Source organism: Lepidochelys kempii, chromosome 15, assembly GCF_965140285.1.
Source record: "Lepidochelys kempii isolate rLepKem1 chromosome 15, rLepKem1.hap1, whole genome shotgun sequence".
Classification (NCBI taxonomy): domain Eukaryota; kingdom Metazoa; phylum Chordata; order Testudines; family Cheloniidae; genus Lepidochelys; species Lepidochelys kempii.
This window is the reverse complement of record NC_136394.1, coordinates 13,556,062-13,576,270: the sequence shown is the minus strand read 5'-3', so window position 1 is coordinate 13,576,270 and position 20,209 is coordinate 13,556,062. Positions and strand designations below refer to the sequence as shown.

The window sequence follows — 20,209 nt, the reverse complement described above, 5'->3', positions numbered from 1 at the left end:
ACTTCATACTGAATTCTCAGTAGAGTAAACATGAGCTGCTAACTGTGTACCTTCTTCCATTCCCCTTTCCCCTTTATTGTGCTTTTATGCTTTGAAATAAACATTAGATCCATATAAAAAAAATTTTCATGTTAACATTCACTAGGATTCCCTGCTGAAACAGAAGGATTACAGACAATGTTTTGAATGCTCTGAAGTTGCCTTGAACGAAGCAATTCAGCAGATGATTAACCTGACAGTAGCGTCTGCTAAAGAAGAGTGGGTTGCTACAGTAACACAGCTGCTCATGGGGATTGATCGCTCACTGTCATCAGACAGCAGCATCCTGAAGGAATCTTCTGTAACGCTGAGCCTCATTCGACTAACAAACAACCTCATTCAGGTAACCTGTTCACCTACACTAGCAAGCAGCCACTGTGCACGACAGATCTTTTTTAGGCATGATACAGCTGCTGCCTGAATTGCCACCCACTTGCAGAGTCTCTCTTGGGTTACATTTCTGTGTGGGCTGTTTCCTTTCACACTCCTAGTTTTCACTGCAAGATGTCGGATGCATTGAGAATCTCTTCTGAAATCAGTAATGGCTGCTAATTCTGAGCACTGTGTCTGCTGAAATGAGCAAGGAATAGTAATAAGGTGGCTCAGGAAGAAGTACTGCTGGCTATGACTCTGTTTCTAGGGGCAGCACTGCAAGGTTTGGTCCAGCTGGCTGGGCGGGCCCAGTTTGTTTGTGGCACAGATCTTGCTGCATATTCGCTGCATGTGCCATTCGCATGAGGGATGGTAAGAAAGATCCTATGAACCTGAGGAACAGGGTACATACAGTCAGTTGGTGTTGTTGGTATGTTACATCATTCAGCTGAGATTCTAGTAGCTGTGGCCGCTGGTTAGTTCTTTAGATTCTTATACAGATATAGGACTTAAGTCAGAATTGGGAATCTGATGATTATGAAGGGTATTTTCATCCTCATTCCTCTTTTCCTTCCTCTTAAGGACAGAATTAAGTAAAATGATGGTTATTACCTCTTTCCAGTTTTAAAATTATGGGTAATATTTAGCCTTTTTGTAGAAGTTCTGAGATTTTGAAAACTGTTTACTTTTCTCCTGAACTTCTCATTTAAGTGCCAGAATTGTAAACTACTTTCAATATTATTTCCTCTTTAAAGACCCAAGCTTGATAATTGCTATCTGCAACATTCTGAGTGCCCTCAATTTTCATTAACTTCAGTGGGACCTGAGGTCACTGGGCACCTTGCACAATCTGACCCTAAGGTTTTAGAGCAATGTGCACAATGATGCCTGTATATATTTGTTCTTATCTGTGAAAATATTTATGGTATTACAAGAAATTTTTGCAAGAAGTGGCACTAAGGGTAAGGCTATTACAGGGAAATTGCAGGAATTTCTTGTAATACCATAAATATTTTCACAGATAAGAACAAATATATACAATTTATATGTGTAAAATATATCTCTAAGTGTAATATAATAAAATAAAGAAGGAATTTCCAGAAGTTTTAGAAACACCTGTCATTGTTTCAGTAACTGGGGCTGTTACCTTGGAGTAAGGTTAGGGCTACTGTTTTATTGATGGGGCATTGTAGTGCTCGCCAAGAGGCTCTCTCCCCTGAGGTAATTTGGGAGTGATAAATCAATTTCCCATTTTGGGTGGGGGGAAAGGAAAAATCAGAGAATTTCAAATTAGCTAGAGGTAAATTCCTTAGCAAAAAAATGGTTTTGGTTTATAGTAGAGGGTTTTCCAGAAAGTTTCTAATAGTCTCTGAATTTTCTCAATCTTACATAATTTCAAAAAATTGTCAAAATGCTAGCTTCCTATTTATTTTATGCCGAATTGATTACTTCTTTTTTTGTTTGTTTTTAATTGCTGCTTGATTGTCAGGGGGTTTATTTTTTTAGTTACTGATTAGACAGTTAAAATTGTGTAGGGGGACACACTCATTTTGAAATAGATATAGCTGTTGGAATACCTTTTATGTTACAGTGGAGTTCTCCTTCCAAGAGATTTTAATATTAGAAGCCAAGAGTTGGGTTTTATTTCTTACATTAACAAAAAATAGAGGTGATGATAATACTCTCTTATATAGATCTTTTTATCTGTAGCTCTGTGTCCTTTACAAAGGATTGTAAATATCATTACTCCCACTTTTCAGTTGGTAAAACTGAGGCACAGAGAGTTGATGTGACTTGGGGTATGTCTACACTACAAAATTAGGTCGGATTTATAGAAGTCGGTTTTGTAGAAAGCGGTTTTATACAGTTGATTGTGTGTGTCTCCACACAAGTGCTCTAAGTGCATGTAGTCAGCGGAGTGTGTCCACAGTACCGAGGCAACCGTCAACTTCCGGAGCGTTGCACTGTGGGTGGCTATCCCACAGTTCCCTCAGTCTCCGCCGCCCATTTGAATTCTGGGTAGAAATCCCAGTGCCTGATGGGGCTAAAACATTGTCGCGGGTGGTTCTGGGTACGTATCGTCAGGCCCCCGTTCCCTCCCTCCCTCCCTCTGTGAAAGCAAGGGCAGACAATCGTTTTGCGCCTTTTTTCTTGAGTTACCTGTGCAGATGCCATACCACGGCAAGCATGGAGCCCGCTCAGCTAACCATCAACGTATGTCTGCAGGGTGCTGGTAGGCATGGTACTGCATTGCTACACAGCAGCAAATTGTCTTTGGCGGCAGACAGTGCAGTGGTAGCCGTCATCGACGTAGTCCTGGGCACTCTTTTAATCGGGCACCTGGGCAAACATGCGAGTGACTCAGCCAGGTCATTTCCCTTGTTTCGACTCGTGGCGATTCAGTCCTACCAGCAGTGCACTGTGTTTTAACCTCCATCCAGCAGAAGATGATGGCTAGTCGTCATACTGCACTGTCTTCTGCTGAGCACCCAGGAGATGATGATGGCTAGCGGTTGTACTGCACAGTCTGCTGCCAGCAAGATGTATAAAGATAGCTGAAGTGGCTCAAAACAAGAAATAGACCAGATTTGTTTTGTATTCATTTTCTCCTCCCTCCCTCCTTCCCTCTGTGAAATCAACGGCCTGCTAAACCCAGTTTTGTGTTCTGTCCTTGAGGTTTTGAGTTCTATCCTTGAGGGGGCCATTCAGTTTTTTGCAAAGCCACCCCCTTTGTTGATTTTAATTCCCTGTAAGCCAACCCTGTAAGTCATGTTGTTAGTCGCCCCTCCCTCCGTCAGGGCAACGGCAGACAATCGTTCCGCGCCTTTTTTCTGTGCAGACGCCATACCACGGCAAGCATGGAGCCCGCTGAGATCACTTTGGCAGTTAGGAGCACATTAAACACCACGCGCATTATCCAGCAGTATATGCAGCACCAGAACCTGGCAAAGCGACACCGGGCGAGTATGCGACGTCAACGTGGTGACGTGAGTGATGGGGACATGGACACAGACTTCTCTCAAAGCATGGGCCCCGGAAACGTGGGCATCAAGGTGCTAATGGGGCAGGTTCGTGCCATGGAACGCCGATTCTGGGCTCGGGAAACAAGCACAGACTGGTGGGACTGCATAGTGTTGCAGGTCTGGGACAATCCCCAGTGGCTGCGAAACTTTTGCATGCGTAAGGGCATTTTCATGGAACTTTGTGACTTGCTTTCCCCTGCCCTGAGGTGCAAGAATACCAAGATGAGAGCAGCCCTCACAGTTGAGAAGCAAGTGGCAATAGCCCTGTGGAAGCTTGCAATGCCAGACAACTACCGGTCAGTCGGGAATCAATTTGGAGTGGGCAAATCTACTGTGGGGGCTGCTGTGATGCAAGTAATCAACGCAATCAAAGATCTGCTAATATCAAGGGCAGTGACCCTGGGAAATGTGCAGGTCATAGTGGATGGCTTTGCTGCAATGGGATTCCCTAACTGTGTTGGGGCCATAGGCGGAACCCATATCCCTATCTTGGCACCGGAGCACCAAGCTGGCGAGTACATAAACCGCAAGGGGTACTTTTCAATAGTGCTGCAAGCACTGGTGGATCACAAGGGACGTTTCACCAGCATCAACGTGGGATGGCTAGGAAAGGTACATGACGCTTGCATCTTCAGGAACTCTGGTCTGTTTCAAAAGCTGCAGGAAGGGACTTTATTCCCAGACCAGAAAATAACTGTTGGGGATGTTGAAATGCCTATATGTATCCTTGGGGACCCAGCCTACCCCTTCATGCCATGGCTCATGAAGCCATACACAGGCACCCTGGACATTAGTCAGGAGCTGTTCAGCTACAGGCTGAGCAAGTGCAGAATGGTGGTAGAATGTGTATTTGGACGTTTAAAAGCACGCTGGCGCAGTTTACTGACTCAGTTAGGCCTCAGCGAAACCAATATTCCCACTGTTATTACTGCTTGCTGTGCGCTCCACAGTATCTGTGAGAGTAAGGGGGAGACGTTTATGGTGGGGTGGGAGGTTGAGGCAAATCGCGTGGCTGCTTGTTTCGCACAGCCAGACATCAGGGCAGTTAGAAGAGCACAGGAGGGTGCGGTGCGCATCAGAGAAGCTTTGAAAACCAGTTTCATGACTGGCCAGCCTATGGTGTGAAAGTTCTGTTTGTTTCTCCTTGATGAAACCTACCGCCTCTTGGTTCACTCTACTTCCCTGTAGGCTAACCACCCTCCCCTCCTCGCTTCGATCACCGCTTGCAGAGGCAATAAAGTCATTGTTGCTTCCCATTCATGCATTCTTTATTCATTCATCACACAAATAGGTGGATAACTACCAAGGTAGCCCAGGAGGGGTGGTGGAGGAAGGAAGGACAAGGCCACATGCCACTTTAAAAGTTTAAAACTTTAAAACTTATTGAATGCCAGCCTTCTGTTGCTTGGGCAATCTTCTGGGGTGGAGTGGCCGGGTGGCCGGAGGCGTTCTTGGGCATCTGAGTGAGGAGGCTATGGAACTTGGGGAGGAGGGCAGTTGGTTACACAGGGGCAGTAGCTGCGGACTGTGCTCCTGGAGCTCAACCATATGCTGGAGCATATTGGTTTGATCCTCCAGCAGCCTCAGCATTGAATCCTGCCTCCTCTCATCATGCTGCCGCCACCTTTCAGCTTCAGCCCTCTCTTCAGCCCACCACTTACTCTCTTCAGCCCGCCACCTCTCCTCCCTGTCATATTGTGCTTTCCTGCACTCTGACATTGTCTGCCTCCACGCATTTGTCTGTGCTCTGTCAGTGTGGGAGGACAGCATGAACTCAGAGAACATTTCATCGTGAGTGCGTTTTTTTTTTTTCTTTCTAAGCTTCACTAGCCTCTGGGAAGGAGAAGATCCTGTGATCATTGAAACACATGCAGCTGGTAGAGAAAAAAAAAAAGAGGCAGTGGTATTTAAAAAGACACATTTTCTAGAACAATGGCTACACTCTTTCACGGTAAACCTTGCTGTTAACGTTACATACACAGCACATGTGCTTTCATTCCAAGGTCGCATTTTGCCTCCCCACACCACGTGGCTAGCCCCTCCCCCCCCACCCCCCCGGCTAACAGCGGGGAACAGTTCTGTTCAGCCACAGGCAAACAGCCCAGCAGGGATGGGCACCTCTGAATGTCCCCTTAGGCAGCCTTGGGTGGGTTTGGGGGGTACTGGCTCCAGGTCCAGGGTGAGAAACAGTTCCTGGATGTCGGGAAAACCGGTTTCTCCGCTTGCTTGCTGTGAGCTATCTACAACTTCATCATCATCATCTTCCTCATCCCCAAAACCTGCTTCTGTGTTGCCTCCATCTCCATTGAAGGAGTCAAACAACACGGCTGGGGTAGTGGTGGCTGAACACCTAAAATGGCATGCAGCTCATCATAGAAGCGGCATGTTTGGGGCTCTGACCCGGAGCGGCCGTTCGCCTCTCTGGTTTTCTGGTAGGCTTGCCTCAGCTCCTTAAGTTTCACGCGGCATTGCTTCGGGTCCCTGTTATGGCCTCTGTCCTTCATGCCCTGGGAGATTTTGACAAATGTTTTGGCATTTCGAAAACTGGAACGGAGTTCTGATAGCATGGATTCTTCTCCCCATACAGCGATCAGATCCCGTACCTCGCGTTCAGTCCATGCTGGAGCTCTTTTGCGATTCTGGGACTCCATCATGGTCACCTTTGCTGATGAGCTCTGGCCAGCGTGGTAAGCTGCAGGTGACCATGCAAACAGGAAATTGAAATTCAAAAGTTTGCGGGCCTTTTCCTGTCTACCTGGCCAGTGCATCTGAGTTGACAGTGCTGTCCAGAGCGGTCACAATAGAGCACTCTGGGATAGCTGCCGGAGGCCAATTGCGTCCACAGTACCCCAAATTCGACCCAGCAAGGCCGATTTAAGCGCTAATCCACTTGTCAGAGGTGGATTAAGGCAATCGATTTTAAGAGCCCTTTAAGGTGAAAAAAAGGGCTTCATCATTTGGACAGGTGCAGGTTTACATCGATGTAACACTGCTAAATTCGACCTAAACTCCTAGTGTAGACCAGGGCTTGCACTACTAATTTCTATCAGATTCAAGAGATTAGCCTTCCTTTCCTAGGCCTTTGTCTCTCCATTCCTGCTGAGACGTTCAGTAGGACATAAAAATCAGAATAAAATATGACAGGTTTCAGAGTAACAGCCGTGTTAATCTGTATTCGCAAAAAGAAAAGGAGTACTTGTGGCACCTTAGAGACTAACCAATTTATTTGAGCATGAGCTTTCGTGAGCTACAGCTCACTTCATCGGATGCATACTGTGGAAACTGCAAAAGACATTATATACACAGAGACCATGAAACAATACCTCCTCCCACCCCACTCTCCTGTTGGTAATAGCTTATCTAAAGTGATCATCAAGTTGGGCCATTTCCAGCACAAATCCAGGTTTTCTCACTCTCTGCTCCCCCCCTCCCTCCCCCCCCCACAAACTCACTCTCCTGCTGGTAATAGCCCATCCAAAGTGACCACTCTCCCTACAATGTGCATGATAATCAAGGTGGGCCATTTCCAGCATAAATCCAAGTTTAACCAGAATGTCAGGGGGTTTGGAGGTAGAAAAAAGCAAGGGGAAATAGGCTACCTTGCATAATGACTTAGCCATTCCCAGTCTCTATTTAAGCCTAAATTAATAGTATCCAATTTGCAAATGAATTCCAATTCAGCAGTTTCTCGCTGGAGTCTGGATTTGAAGTTTTTTTGTTGTAAGATAGCGACCTTCATGTCTGTGATTGCGTGACCAGAGAGATTGAAGTGTTCTCCGACTGGTTTATGAATGTTATAATTCTTGACATCTGATTTGTGTCCATTTATTCTTTTACGTAGAGATTGTCCAGTTTGACCAATGTACATGGCAGAGGGGCATTGCTGGCACATGATGGCATATATCACATTGGTGGATGTGCAGGTGAACGAGCCTCTGATAGTGTGGCTGATGTTATTAGGCCCTTTGATGGTGTCCCCTGAATAGATATGTGGGCACGGTTGGCAACGGGCTTTGTTGCAAGGATAGGTTCCTGGGTTAGTGGTTCTGTTGTGTGGTATGTGGTTGTTAGTGAGTATTTGCTTCAGGTTGGGGGGCTGTCTGTAGGCAAGGACTGGCCTGTCTCCTAAGATTTGTGAGAGTGTTGGGTCATCCTTCAGGATAGGTTGTAGATCCTTAATAATGCGTTGGAGGGGTTTTAGTTGGGGGCTGAAGGTGACGGCTAGTGGCGTTCTGTTACATTTTACACATACACATTTTAAAGAGAGTGGTCACTTTGGATGGGCTATTACCAGCAGGAGAGTGAGTTTGGGGGGGGGGGCGCGGAGGGTGAGAAAACCTGGATTTGTGCTGGAAATGGCCCAACTTGATGGTCACTTTCGATAAGCTATTACCAGCAGGAGGGTGGGGTGGGAGGAGGTATTGTTTCATGGTCTCTGTGTATATAATGTCTTCTGCAGTTTCCACAGTATGCATCCGATAAAGTGAACTGTAGCTCACGAAAGCTCATGCTCAAATAAATTGGTTAGTCTCTAAGGTGCCACAAGTACTCCTTTTCTTTTTGAGAATAAAATATAAATGTTCTGAGTTTATGGACATTGGTTCATTTTACTTTTGAGGCCAAAGGAAAAGCATAAGTTCCATAAAAACATACTATCTAAATAATATATGGAATGTGTTACTAAAGCCTATGCTTCTCTGAATATCACAGTCCTGAATAGCAACTCCACCATGTGAACTAAAAAAGGGCACTATTTTTAGTAACAGATTTGTAAAGTTGCTGTGTGGTCCTCAAGGTGTGATTTTAGTAGACACTATAGTGTAGTCAAATATGCTTCAGTAGATGAAGCTTTCAGTAGGGCTCTTCTAGCATATGTTCTGGAGAAGTAATCTCACCCTGTTGGTTAGAGGGAGAGCCATACAAATCCCTTTTCTTTGAGTTGTTGTCTTCTCTGTTTCAAGAATAGGCAATTTTTCATAGGTAAATGATACTGGTATTTCTCTACCAGACTGTCACGCACCCACCCATCCCTTATTTCTAGTCTGTTATGCATTATTCACTTGTTAACTACTATCTCTGAAATATCTCTCTTCAGGAGAATCTCTGTTCATAATTCCTAGTTGGCTCTATCTGGCTACAAGATTTTCATTGTATTTAAATTTGTTGGAACTAACTTTTGTCCAGTTTCATTCTAAGCAAGTATGTCTCACCTTCCAGGATGTAAATACATCGCTTTATAGTCATCACTAACAGGAGCCTTGATTCAGCTTCTGCTAGTGCTCAAAAATTCTGCTATTCCCTTAGTCATTTGTGCTTGTTTTAGTGTGATATTAGGACAAACATACCCAGTTAGAAAACTACCTTACAGGTAAGAAAAATGGGCTTTTCCCATATTATCAAATTCTGGAAATTGAGAGTGTCTTCTCTTTTTAGTACTTTCAGGCCCAGCCAGCACAAGAAGCAAAGCTACTTAAATTTAGATTTTTGTTTGTGTATGAATAGGATGCAGTACCTGCTGAGTCATCTGGACTTGTGTAAATTATTTTTCTAATATGTATATCTTTGTGTGTATAATGGGTATCGTATATTTCTTTATTAGATTATAGATTGCAGCATGGCAATCCAGGAGGAAGCCAAAGAGCCATATGTCTCGTCAGTGCTTCCCTGGATTATTTTGCACCGGATTATCCAGCATGAAGAAGATGCCTTCCGATCCCTTTGCTGTCAGCAGCAGCAGCTCCAAAGCCAGGCCGAGGAAGGTAATAGTTTAATTTGTCAATGTTATATGTTGTTAAACCATTGCTCCTTATCCTTTTCTTCTTTGGCATGTGTATGGGAAATGGCTAGTGTTCTTTTGTCCCTCTCACTTAGGGAGTCTCCAATCTTCATTCCCTCGCCACAGTGGACAGTCGTTCTGAGGAAAGGTTTCCTTACCAAAGCATGGAGAAATAAGTAGCTAGGTAGGTTAGCTCAGTTTTGTACTTAGGAGATATAATTACTGGCATCTTTCTTCCAGTGAGTCCTGACACACCTATGCTGCCTCCTTCCCTCATGTTACTGAACACCGCCCATGAGTACTTAGGAAGAAGATCTTGGTGTTGTAACTCAGATGGCGCCCTTCTCAAATTCTATGTGAGTATTGATGCCTAAATATTAAAAATATTTTTAAAAAAATCTGTTTTTTCTCCTGTTCCCTACCCCCATATACATGTATTGGAATGGCCATTTTATCCTAGGTAATGAAGTATTTAAGGATTGTTCTTCCCAGCTGTTGTCTATCATAACTTTTTCAGATTATCTGTCTTTCCTAAACAAACAAAACCATGTCATTTGCCTGGGATAACAGACTGTCTTATGATTACTCAGTCACTATACATTTCTTTGAAACTGTAAAGCACTGTATAAATGTTATTACTGATTTGCCTGAAAAAATTATGCTCTTGTATCAGCCTGTGTTCTCAGTGGTCAACACAAAGTTTAAATTATGCAACTTAAATTTTAATAAAGCAATGGTGGTTTCTGTAATTTTTTTTTTAAGAGAGAGGAAAAAAAGAATTAATTGAACTGAGGTTTTCTGAAGTTAGTAGAAACCATGTTAATGAATGGTATCGTCAGCATCCATCAACATTACTTGTAACCTGATGACTGATCATGATAATTTTTTTTTTTTTAATTGTGCTCTGGTCCAGATATCTGGTTCAAAGGGCACTTGTTGCTCTGCAGTGTGGGAGCAGAACCAGACCTGTCAATCACTAGCTGCAAGGGAATACCGTGACCCTGAAATTTTTATCTGCCTTTGCAGCAGCCGGTGGTTCATCCAGATCTTCGTGCTGCAGAGCTTTACTGAAACTTTGTTTCAAGTTTCTGAATAATTTTTGGCTTAGTAGTGTGTCTTATTTTGCTGCCATCTCCTTGGGCTTCTTCCCTCCTTTTGGGGGAAATTGTCCCCCAGCTCTACTTCTCCCTTTGAGGCATTTGCAGCAGCTGGCACCCCTACAGGCTTCAGGGGAGACAGCTAAACCAAGGAAAGGCAAAAGGCGAGGTCTGTATCCTTCCTCTGTTTATTGAGTGTCGCGTTAGGGAACTCAGCCAGCTCTGTGGACAAGATGCTCAGTCTGAGCAGGTTTGCCTTTGCTGCTATTCCCTGGGCATGAGGGATAGATGAGACCAGCTCTGCTGGGCAAGACACACGCATTGTCTCAGCAGCTTAGTCTAGGTGAGGTCACTTTGGTTCCCCTCCCCCAGGCAGGAAAGGAGGCAGCTAGGATTAGAAAAACCAGCTCCAAAGGTTAAGCAGCTCTCCCCCCCCCCATCAACTCCATGAGGGGAGTAATGCCAGAATGGCATCATGACTTTGTCTCTAGAGCCCTCACCAGCAGCATGCTGCTGACTGCAGAATTCAGCCACTTCCTACTCCTCAGGCCATGGATGGAGGACACTGGATACAATAAGGATGCTGCTGACACCAGACAGTGTGATAAGGGACCTTCATGCCCAGCTCCCTTCCCCTGCTACTGACTCTACAACAGGCTTCCCAGGGGTTCTATACTGCGGGCTGGAGCCTCCTAGGGAAATATAGACCTGTCTGGCCCATGTGGCTCCAATGTAACAAACAGGAGTCCAGTCCATCCTGAACTCCAGGCCAGTACTGAAAGAGGGCTCATACGGGCTGGGTGGGGAGAGACAATCAACAGAGGGAGTGCTAGTCACTAAATATTTTTGAAACCGTATTTGAGCCCAGATTTGCATCTTCCTCTAAAGCAGGATCATAGGAAAAATACCCAAAAGGGAAATAAATAAATAAAATTAGTGCTGTTTTCCCTGCTCATGTTCCTGGGGTACAGCAACAGATAATCCTCAGCACCTAATTCCCTTGCTCATATTCACAGAGTTCAGCACAGCAGATCAATGCAGAAAAGACAGGACCACAGAGATGCACTGATTCCTGTGGGCATGCACACATACTTAAACGCGCACACACAGGAGGAAGTCTAACTGTCCACATCAGAATTTGAGGCTCAAAAAATAAAATGTGTATATTAAGACAAAAAAACCCAAAACACTTTCAGGTGGAGTTCTTTGAAACTATGCTAGGACTTCTGCAGCTGCCCTAGACAATTCTTTAATGATTCTAGGTTGATCTGAGGAGGAAATAGGTTTTGTTTACCTTGTCCATGCATCATTGCTTAGTGCCTACTGTCTTACTGGAAAGCTTTTCTTCATTGCATTAATGTTACAGCTAGATAGTATTATAGAATCCAGGAGTGGATTTTAAGGCACTAGTACTGCAGTATTAGTAGATGAAGGGAGGGCTGTCAGATCACTGGTGACTTTTATGATGATATATAGTGGTTTAGTTAATGCTGGGGAGAACAAGTCTCCAATAGCCAGCAGTAGAATTTTTGTCAGCAGATGCTTCCTCTTATCCAACTAGAATTTAGAAGGTGCATCGCTTACATTTAGATTAGCACCCCACATGTGTTAGTGTGCTCTGAAACAAACCCTAATTCCAATACTTGAGTCATCAAGTACTTTTAACAAAAGCCATATTTAACATTTTGTAGCTTATTACAAGTAGTCAGTAGCAGCTTTCAGAGCCAAAAAGGAGTTGAAAGGCTGAAAATCAGGAAGATATTCCAGTGTGGAAGAAAACATTAGAAGAGAAAATGGGCTTCACAAACATGCTAGACACAGGTGTGTGTTTTACACAGTATCCCATCATAGTAAATTACCACCATCTGTAGGTGAACCATCTGCTGGCACACATTGCACTGCTGGTGGCTGAAGGATATTGTGTAATAAAAAATGTTAATATGGCATTAACACATCTACTATAGCCACACTTTGAAGCATTCATTACAAAATCATTCTGGATTGTTGCTAAGAAAGACTATTATTAAAAGCTGAGTAAGGGCACGGGTTGTACTTGTCACTGTTCAAATAATTTTGTCAAGTGGGTATTTTAGTGTTTATACACTTTGCATTGTGTAGGCATGTCATGCTTTTACTACAGTTTGTGGTAATAATTTACTCCTTCCTTTCATCCTGGTCACTATTTACCTCCATTGCACACTTTTAATTTTCAAAAATTGTTAATCACATTTCCTATGACACACTCTGCTGTGATAAAGTGACTACTGTGACTCAAAGCTTCATTGAAATACATTCTAAAATTTCTCATTTCACCCTAATATATGTATTCTCAGCTTCTAAAAAGCGCTGTATGGTTTGTAGCACAGTTCTGCTAATAGGAAAGCCAGGCTGTCAGGAATCGAGGCCTGCAACAGAGCCAGTCTCTGGGCAACCTAACAAGTGCAACTGGCCATAGTAGGCTGCCTGATCGGCTACAGAGCCTTACTTGTCGGAAATGTCAGAAGACCAGCTCTTAAACCCAGCAATAGCTGCAGTTCGATGACTGCTCAAAGCATTCACCTAGGATTGTGATAGTTCCTGTGACTGCTTGTTGCCAGCTTTTGTCCCTTAATTGTTCCAGCCCTGCTTCTGCCTTGGATCCAGCCCTGCTCCAGCCTTGTCTCGCTCCAGGTAACCTGGCTCTGATCCTCTGCTCCTATTTCTGACTGTGTCTCTGCCATCTGGCCTCTGACGCCAGCTCTGACCCTAGGCTCCTATTCTTGGCTATGGACATCTGCTTTAAGTGCTGGGCCTGAGTCCTGCTCCAACCACTAGGCACGGACGTCCACATCCCATCCTTACTGCCCTACTGCTGAGTCATCAGGTCACTCATATTTTCTCTTGTATAGCAAAGGGTTTCTGATATCCCTTTTGGCACCGTTGTTTCTCTACTTTCTTGTACCCAAATGACCATTTCCTCTACAATCCAGTTTCACAGCAAAGAATAATGAAAAGCCTAGACACACAAACTAAGAAAATCTAGGCCACTACTCAATTCTTTATAAGCAGGTATGAAGTTTGCATTACAAGTACAATTTTGTTCTGTAGCCTTTCACCTCTGCTACTTGCTTTAGAGTCTCTAGGAACACAAAGACCAAGGGTAGTGACCACACATACATTCACAAGTATGAGGTCTGGTCTATTTTAGAAGTTTTATTAAAGTTACAATTAAAGTTATTACCTAAGCATATAGAAGTTCTATACAGACCTCTGCACGAGTTACAAATATAGTTACACACACCTCATTAACAATAGTGTTAGGGTCTGATGGGTCTCTTATGGATTGATCATCAGTAGAGGGATGGTTCCAGCTGGAGTGTCCCATAGGGAGTACAATTTTCCCACTCTGGGCACCCTCTTTTTATGTGTCTATATCTACATTCTGCACATGTGCATAAAAATGTGAACCCTCTTTTTCCGTATTGGTCTGATGTCCTGAAGAAACTACAGGGACCCCAATTTCTATAGATTGTGTAGGCTCTCATTATTCTCATTAGCATTGACACACAATCTGTATCATGTGGTTAAGATACATGTTGGAGACAAGATTTGCCTTTACAGTATTTTTATGATTTAAAATTAATCTTCTGGCTAATTTTTTGCAATATTACCACTTGGTACCTCTTTTCCCATAATCTAAGGGCATCGGGTTATTCTTTGGTCACTTATTTGGTCAGCATTTCTTAGCTCCAAAACCTAAAATAGCTAAGCTAAAATCTTGCAGGCCTCCGCCTATAGGCCTTGAGTTTCAGCCCTCCTTGCTTAGATTCCTAATACGTGATTATTCCCTCTACATACCAACCAATCTTGTACTTCTGTAGTCCTACAACTTAACTCTATTTAGCATACGATTATGTATAACATGTTAGTTAATTACACACAATAAATGAACAATAAACTAAAATCATTGGCTGTAGTTCCTGTTGGGGAAAAATAAAGGATCTCATCGCTTCCAGTGCTAATTCTATGGTTACCTTTCTTATTTATAGTATGATGGCATTTTGCCTTGTATTATTATTACTAGTTTCTATTGCAGTAGTGCTTAGAGCCCCATCCTGATCCCCAGACAACTTGTTGTCACTGAAAGGTCTATTTGCATTTTTTGTGAGAACAGAGGTATTAAAGAAAAGTTACCGATCATTATAAAGGAGGACTACAAATGGTGTGAGACTTATACAAAGTAGAAGCAATTCATAATGGAGAACATAATTCTTCCGTGCCTGTAACCTCCCAAAATGATTTCACTAGCAGCTTTTCTTTCTTCTTATCCCAAGTTAGTCTTTACTTAAGCTCATAGAGATGCTTATTTCCCTCATTTTTACTTCTGGTACTACAGTGCCTCTTACAGAGAAGAAATGGAGTAAAGTTTCCAACAAGCATTTGACATATTTTGAATGTAATTTCCATTATCAGTATGTATTGAAATGTGATTTATAAGATTTCAGTTCAGCGGCACCGACTTTCTAATGTGCTGGGGGTGCTCAACCCCCCCAGCTCTGCCCCAACCCTGCCTCTTCCTGCCCCACTCTGCCCCCAAGTGCACTATGCCCTCTCCCCTCCCCTCAGCGGTTTTTGCATGCTGCGGAACAGCTGATCCGTGGTGGGCAGGAGGCACTGGGAGGGAAGGGAAGGTGGTGATCTGCGGGGCAGCCAGCAGGTTGGAGATGCTGAGGGAGTGAGGTTGGAGCTGGCTGCTGGTGGTGCTCAGCACCTACCATTTTGTCCCTGTTGGTGCTCCAGCCCTGGAGTCGGCACCTATGCTTCAGTTGGTGGTTAAACCAGTCTTTCATACAGGGGCAGAATCAAAAACACAGATTACTCTTGGTGAAAATGCCTGTAAATGACACTGAAAAAATCAAGACCTTCACAAAAATGTTCCCTTTAGGGATCTTATTAAAGATCTCATAGAGCCACCTTTTTTACTCTTCAGCCTTCTATTGCAGATCTGTCCCCAAAACGTTGTAGAACTAGGTGTTATCCTTTTTAAAAAAGGGGGGGGGGAAGGCAGCTGATGGCTACCCTCTTCTCCCCATAACTGTGGAGTGAGAGCTGATCAATTGTAGCCAAGATAGGTACATTTGCAACATATATTCACACTGTGCATTTTGGGGATAATATTTGTGTAAATTTTATATGCAAAACTGACATTGCCTTTGGCCTCCTGGTAAACTATTAATGCAGCCCTTGGTATCCTAATATGTGAGCATCCTTACCTGGTACATAGTTAAAGTTTTTCTTTAGAAAAGGCTTTCCTGTTTTCCATTATTTGGCCTGCAGAATTACAGAACTTCAGGCTGTAATTGGTATTACTTTTTCAGTGAGAATCTATAAATGATTTTTTGTAGGTTCTAATGGAACTTCCAGACCTAAGGGGATTTGTAAATATGTAGCATAAACTTTGAGATCAAGCTTAGAAGCTCTTTGTCCAAATCTCAGATGATATATCCTCTTATCAGTCAAGGTTAGGTTTTCCCATCTCTAAACGTTCACTGGGAAGATGGAGAATTTTCTCTTTTAAAGAGAATTATTTCATATAACATGGCTCCTTCCCATCTGTAGTGGAGCTCACTCATCCAGAGCTGTGGATGCCTGTTGGGTTGAGATTTGGAAAGTTCTGTTAACTGATGTTTGTGAGATCTATCAAACTTTCAGTAGCCATTACAGACTCCTCTGAGGTTCAATCTTCTCAGCAATAATCCAGCTGCCTTCTTTGACCCCTAGTGTATAACTAGATCATGATATCCTACATGTGTAGTTGAAATGTGGTAGAAAAGAAGGGATTACTGTGCAAGACAACGCCCTTTTTTTTACTTGCATGAATTTCATTAATTATTGCAGGTATTCCTCCACATCCTTTGAACTGGGGCCTCTTCTTTCTCATTTTTCTGTGTCTTTGGTGGTGATATTCTTCCTGAATGTCAGGGCTGGTAAAATGTAATGCATTTGTTAGAGTAAACCACCTAAATGTGCAGAGGGAAAGGTAATGAGAGAGCTTTTCAGTGACTTTTAGAATTTGGGAACATCAAGCTGAGACACCAGTCTTCAGTAAATGAAACTGGAAGAGAACATAAGTATCACAAATACAGAAGGTAAAAGAATGGTATTAGGTTACAGTGTAATGGAAATGGACATATTGCAAGAGTGATGAGCATGCAGAGACGTGGAGAACATTTGGGTGTGAGTAACAGAGAAACATTAAAGTTGTTTTCTGCATGTTCTGTTCCATATAGGCTTTTATTCTGTGTTCCTCGCCGTAGTATCTGAGTGCCAGGGTTAGGAAAATTAAAAATAGGAAGCATTTAATTTAATGTGAAATTCAGTTATCAGACCTTGTTTGACTTACGATGCTTGTGATGTTCTAGGTGTGGGTACTGCAAAAGGAGCTTGCAGTGTCTACCTCTGAAGATACTCATCCCTACAAAGAGGAACTGGAGACAGCCCTGGAGCAGTGTTTTTACTGTTTGTACAGCTTCCCAAGCAAAAAGAGCAAAGCAAGGTACCTGGAAGAGCATTCTGTGCAGCAGGTAAGATAAGCACAGTTTACCTTTAGTGTAACACCTTAGAATGCTGAAGAACGTGGTTTTCTCCTGTGTCAATATGTTGAGCTGAATTAATGGGAAGGAGTCATAATTACTAGGGCCTTTTTTCCGGACCTGAAATTCATTTCCTTTATATATGGTGAAAACTCCCTGGATCCCTAAAATAAGTATGGAACAAGAGGGCTAGATGTTGGAAATAAAGCCAATTGTAGCTTTATCCATGCTATAAAAAAACCCCTAAACACCTAAAACACCAAACACCTGATCTTACAGTTGATGAATATGGAAAATGCAGGGTAAAGTGAAGCTGGTAAAATATTAAAATTTTTATCTTGCCAAAGCTCCGATGGAAAATATTGGTTAGTACTGATTATTAAAACTTATAAAATTCAGTTTGGGAGAAGCAGAGCTGTGTCCAATGTCCCGAAGACATTTCACTCATTGTTAGACTGTATAGCTTTACAATTTACCAAAAAACAGATGGTCATGAAACTGTCTCTTGTGTCTGGATTTTACCCAAGAAAACACTTAATAGGTTAGTGCCTCTGAAACCATAACATAATGAGCCTGTTAAGAATTTTGTAGTGCAGTCTGCTGAGTGTTAGTATTTTCTTGCTCATAGTCTGTCTGTGAATTATTCTTCTCAACCTCACCTCGTCCAATATGTATGATATGCTAGAGGGCCAAAAGAAGTGTCTCAGATAGACGATTTTGTAAGACTAATAAAAAGGAGGAGGAGATGAATGGGAAGGGCAAAGAAAGGGAAAAAATAAAAGGATTGTGGGAAAAGAGAATCCCTCCTGCTGGAAATGGCACTTCTTGTCTAAAGAAGGTGGGAGACTCTGGGTGAAATCCTGGCCCCACTGAGGTAAATAACAAAACTCCCATTGACTTCATTGAGGCTACCATTTCACCCTGTCTTCAGAAGAGCAGATTGGGGAAATATGACTCAATTAGCTTAAGATAGGAAAACTACAAACACCTGAACATTTTTTTAAAAATGAAGAAAAAAGGTGATGATGCAAGGATGTGACTGGCTATTTTATTGTTTGATTTGAAAATGCTTCCAACTCTGTAATTGCTGGGGACGCATTTGGAATTTTCCTTCTCCGTTACCGGGATTTGAGTTTCAAAATCTACAGCAAATGTAGCTCTTTCCTTCTATCTCTTCTCACATCCTCCATGTCAGTCTCCAAATCTCCTGTTTCCCAGGCAGGTCTAAGCAGACTCTCCAACTCTTCCAAGTAAAGCTATCCTTATTAAAAGCATTTGTTAAGTTACAGTTGAGAGCCTTAGCCTGTAATCACTGTGATGAACATTATATCTTAATAATGCCTTTGGGTGTTCCATTCTGGGAAGGTTGCACTGGTTTTCAGCTGATGTAATGTTTTTTTTTATCCTATTCTTAAAAAATGTCCCTAGCTTTTGACTTTGAGATAATTTCGCTCTCTCTTTCTCCCACCCTCTTCCCTTAAGGTGGATCTGATGTGGGAAGATGCGTTATTCATGTTTGAATATTTTAAGCCCAAAACCCTCCCTGAGTTTGATAGCTACAAAACCAGCACTGTATCTGCTGATCTGGCCAACCTTCTGAAGAAGATTGCTACGATTGTTCCTCGAACAGACAAGCCCATGTTAAGCCTAGATGATGTCTCTGGCTATATTGAAGGAACCTTCAGCAAGGTACAGTTAGTTGTGTTTAAAAAACTTCAAGGGAAGGAAATGGCTATATTGTTTCATTTTCACAGTAAGGGATTGTTGGCTGGTGTCTGATTTGACATTCAATGCTCACAAAAATCACATTTTAATTGGATTAGAATGGCCTTTCCAAAGCTTATAGTTTTACAAGGAAGAGGTACAATGTAGATGAATATGGATAGATTTAGGGATGTGGGGAAGTAGTATATACAGAGCTATTTTAAAATATGTTCCTGAGTCATCTAAGGTTTTCTGTGTTCAGGTACCATCTCTCCCAGAGGGTGCAGACTACTCTCCTCCAGTGGTGACTGAGCTGTATTACCTCCTGGCAGACTACCACTTCAAGAACAAAGAGCAATCTAAGGCCATTAAATTCTACATGCATGACATCTGTATTTGTCCAAACAGGTCAGTGTTGTTCATTCCCTTCAGTTTATCAGTGCTGAAATGAGGGACAAATCAGGGGTTTTGTTCTGTTTGGAAAGAAAGAAAACTTTCTGGTGTTTATTATTAGAAGTAAGTTTATCTTAAGGAGCATTTTGGGGAAAAAACCATATTAATTATTTGACATTTTCTTTTTGGTTTCTGAAATGACCAGAATTCAGAGAGAGTGGAAGAAATTGAATTATAATTAGGAAGAGCAAGAGGTATGATAACTGACTTGACTTTCTTTTCTCTTTTGCTCATTGGTTTCCCTGGGGCAGTGAGAAATGGAAACTATATGTCAGTGGTTAACTGCATAAGAAACACATACCTCTCTCGATGGATTAACTGCTTGGGCTGAGTTTTTTAAGTTCATTTAGATTTGCTGGCAGAGAGGTGCTCTAAAATGGGTCAAAATGGACAGAGCTGTATTGTTCTGATGACCACTAGTTAAACTCAAAAATATTTCTCTTGTCTGCCTTTTCAGTCTTCACCATCTCAAAGGAATTCTTTCTAAGGTGAATAAGCTTCACAGTCCCTCATTTTAAAAATTGTATTTTCTATTTTAAAATTCCTCCAAAAAATGAGCTGTAATAATCTTAAAATACCAATCGATAAACCTAGGACATGCAAATTAGGCTTTTTCCTACCAGTTTCCTTCTAATGCGATGGCAAAGGGATTGAAGTTGACTAAAACTTATTCTGAAGAGCAAAAATATTGTTAAATTAAGTCATATAACAAAGCAACAGGGAGATTGTAGGCACAGAACAAAGTTATATGTGTAAATCTGCAGTCAGAACAAACCTAGCATCAATGGTTGGTCATGGTTGAGTCTTCCAGCTTAGGAACTGGGATTTTTCAAGTGTTGAAATCTTGATTTGATGGCTTATGATAAAACGGCAGGAACATTTAATACAAAATGATGATTTTTTTGGAGGGGGAGGAGTAAAGCCTGTCAGCATTTGAGAGTGTCACTTTAAAATTCTGCTCCACAGGCTGCATTAATTTGTTACAATTAATTACCCAGCAAGGAATATCTTATATAGCAACATAGTATTTTCACCCCAGTTACTTGGCACATTATCTTTTCAAAATATCTAATTTTTAAAACCCCATGGAATGTGGGTCTTCAGATCACCTTTCAATCTGGCATGGAGTGAAGTTTTAAGTCAATGTTGGTAAGCAGAAACTTAAAAGTATTA

The 20,209-nt window shown here is 42.3% G+C and overlaps 1 protein-coding gene across 4 annotated transcripts in view; it reads left to right on the top strand.

Moving 5' to 3' along the window:
• CABIN1 (calcineurin binding protein 1) overlaps positions 1–20,209 on the top strand; it is a 206,308-nt gene that overhangs the window by 27,225 nt on the left and 158,874 nt on the right. For all 4 annotated transcript variants that reach the window (XM_073312662.2, XM_073312664.2, XM_073312663.2 and 1 more), the window contains exons 18-23: positions 146–382; positions 9,034–9,193; positions 9,451–9,566; positions 16,709–16,870; positions 18,362–18,568; positions 18,846–18,991. In XM_073312662.2, coding sequence (XP_073168763.2) covers positions 146–382; positions 9,034–9,193; positions 9,451–9,566; positions 16,709–16,870; positions 18,362–18,568; positions 18,846–18,991 — 1,028 coding nt within the window. The remainder of the gene's footprint in view (positions 1–145; positions 383–9,033; positions 9,194–9,450; positions 9,567–16,708; positions 16,871–18,361; positions 18,569–18,845; positions 18,992–20,209) is intronic.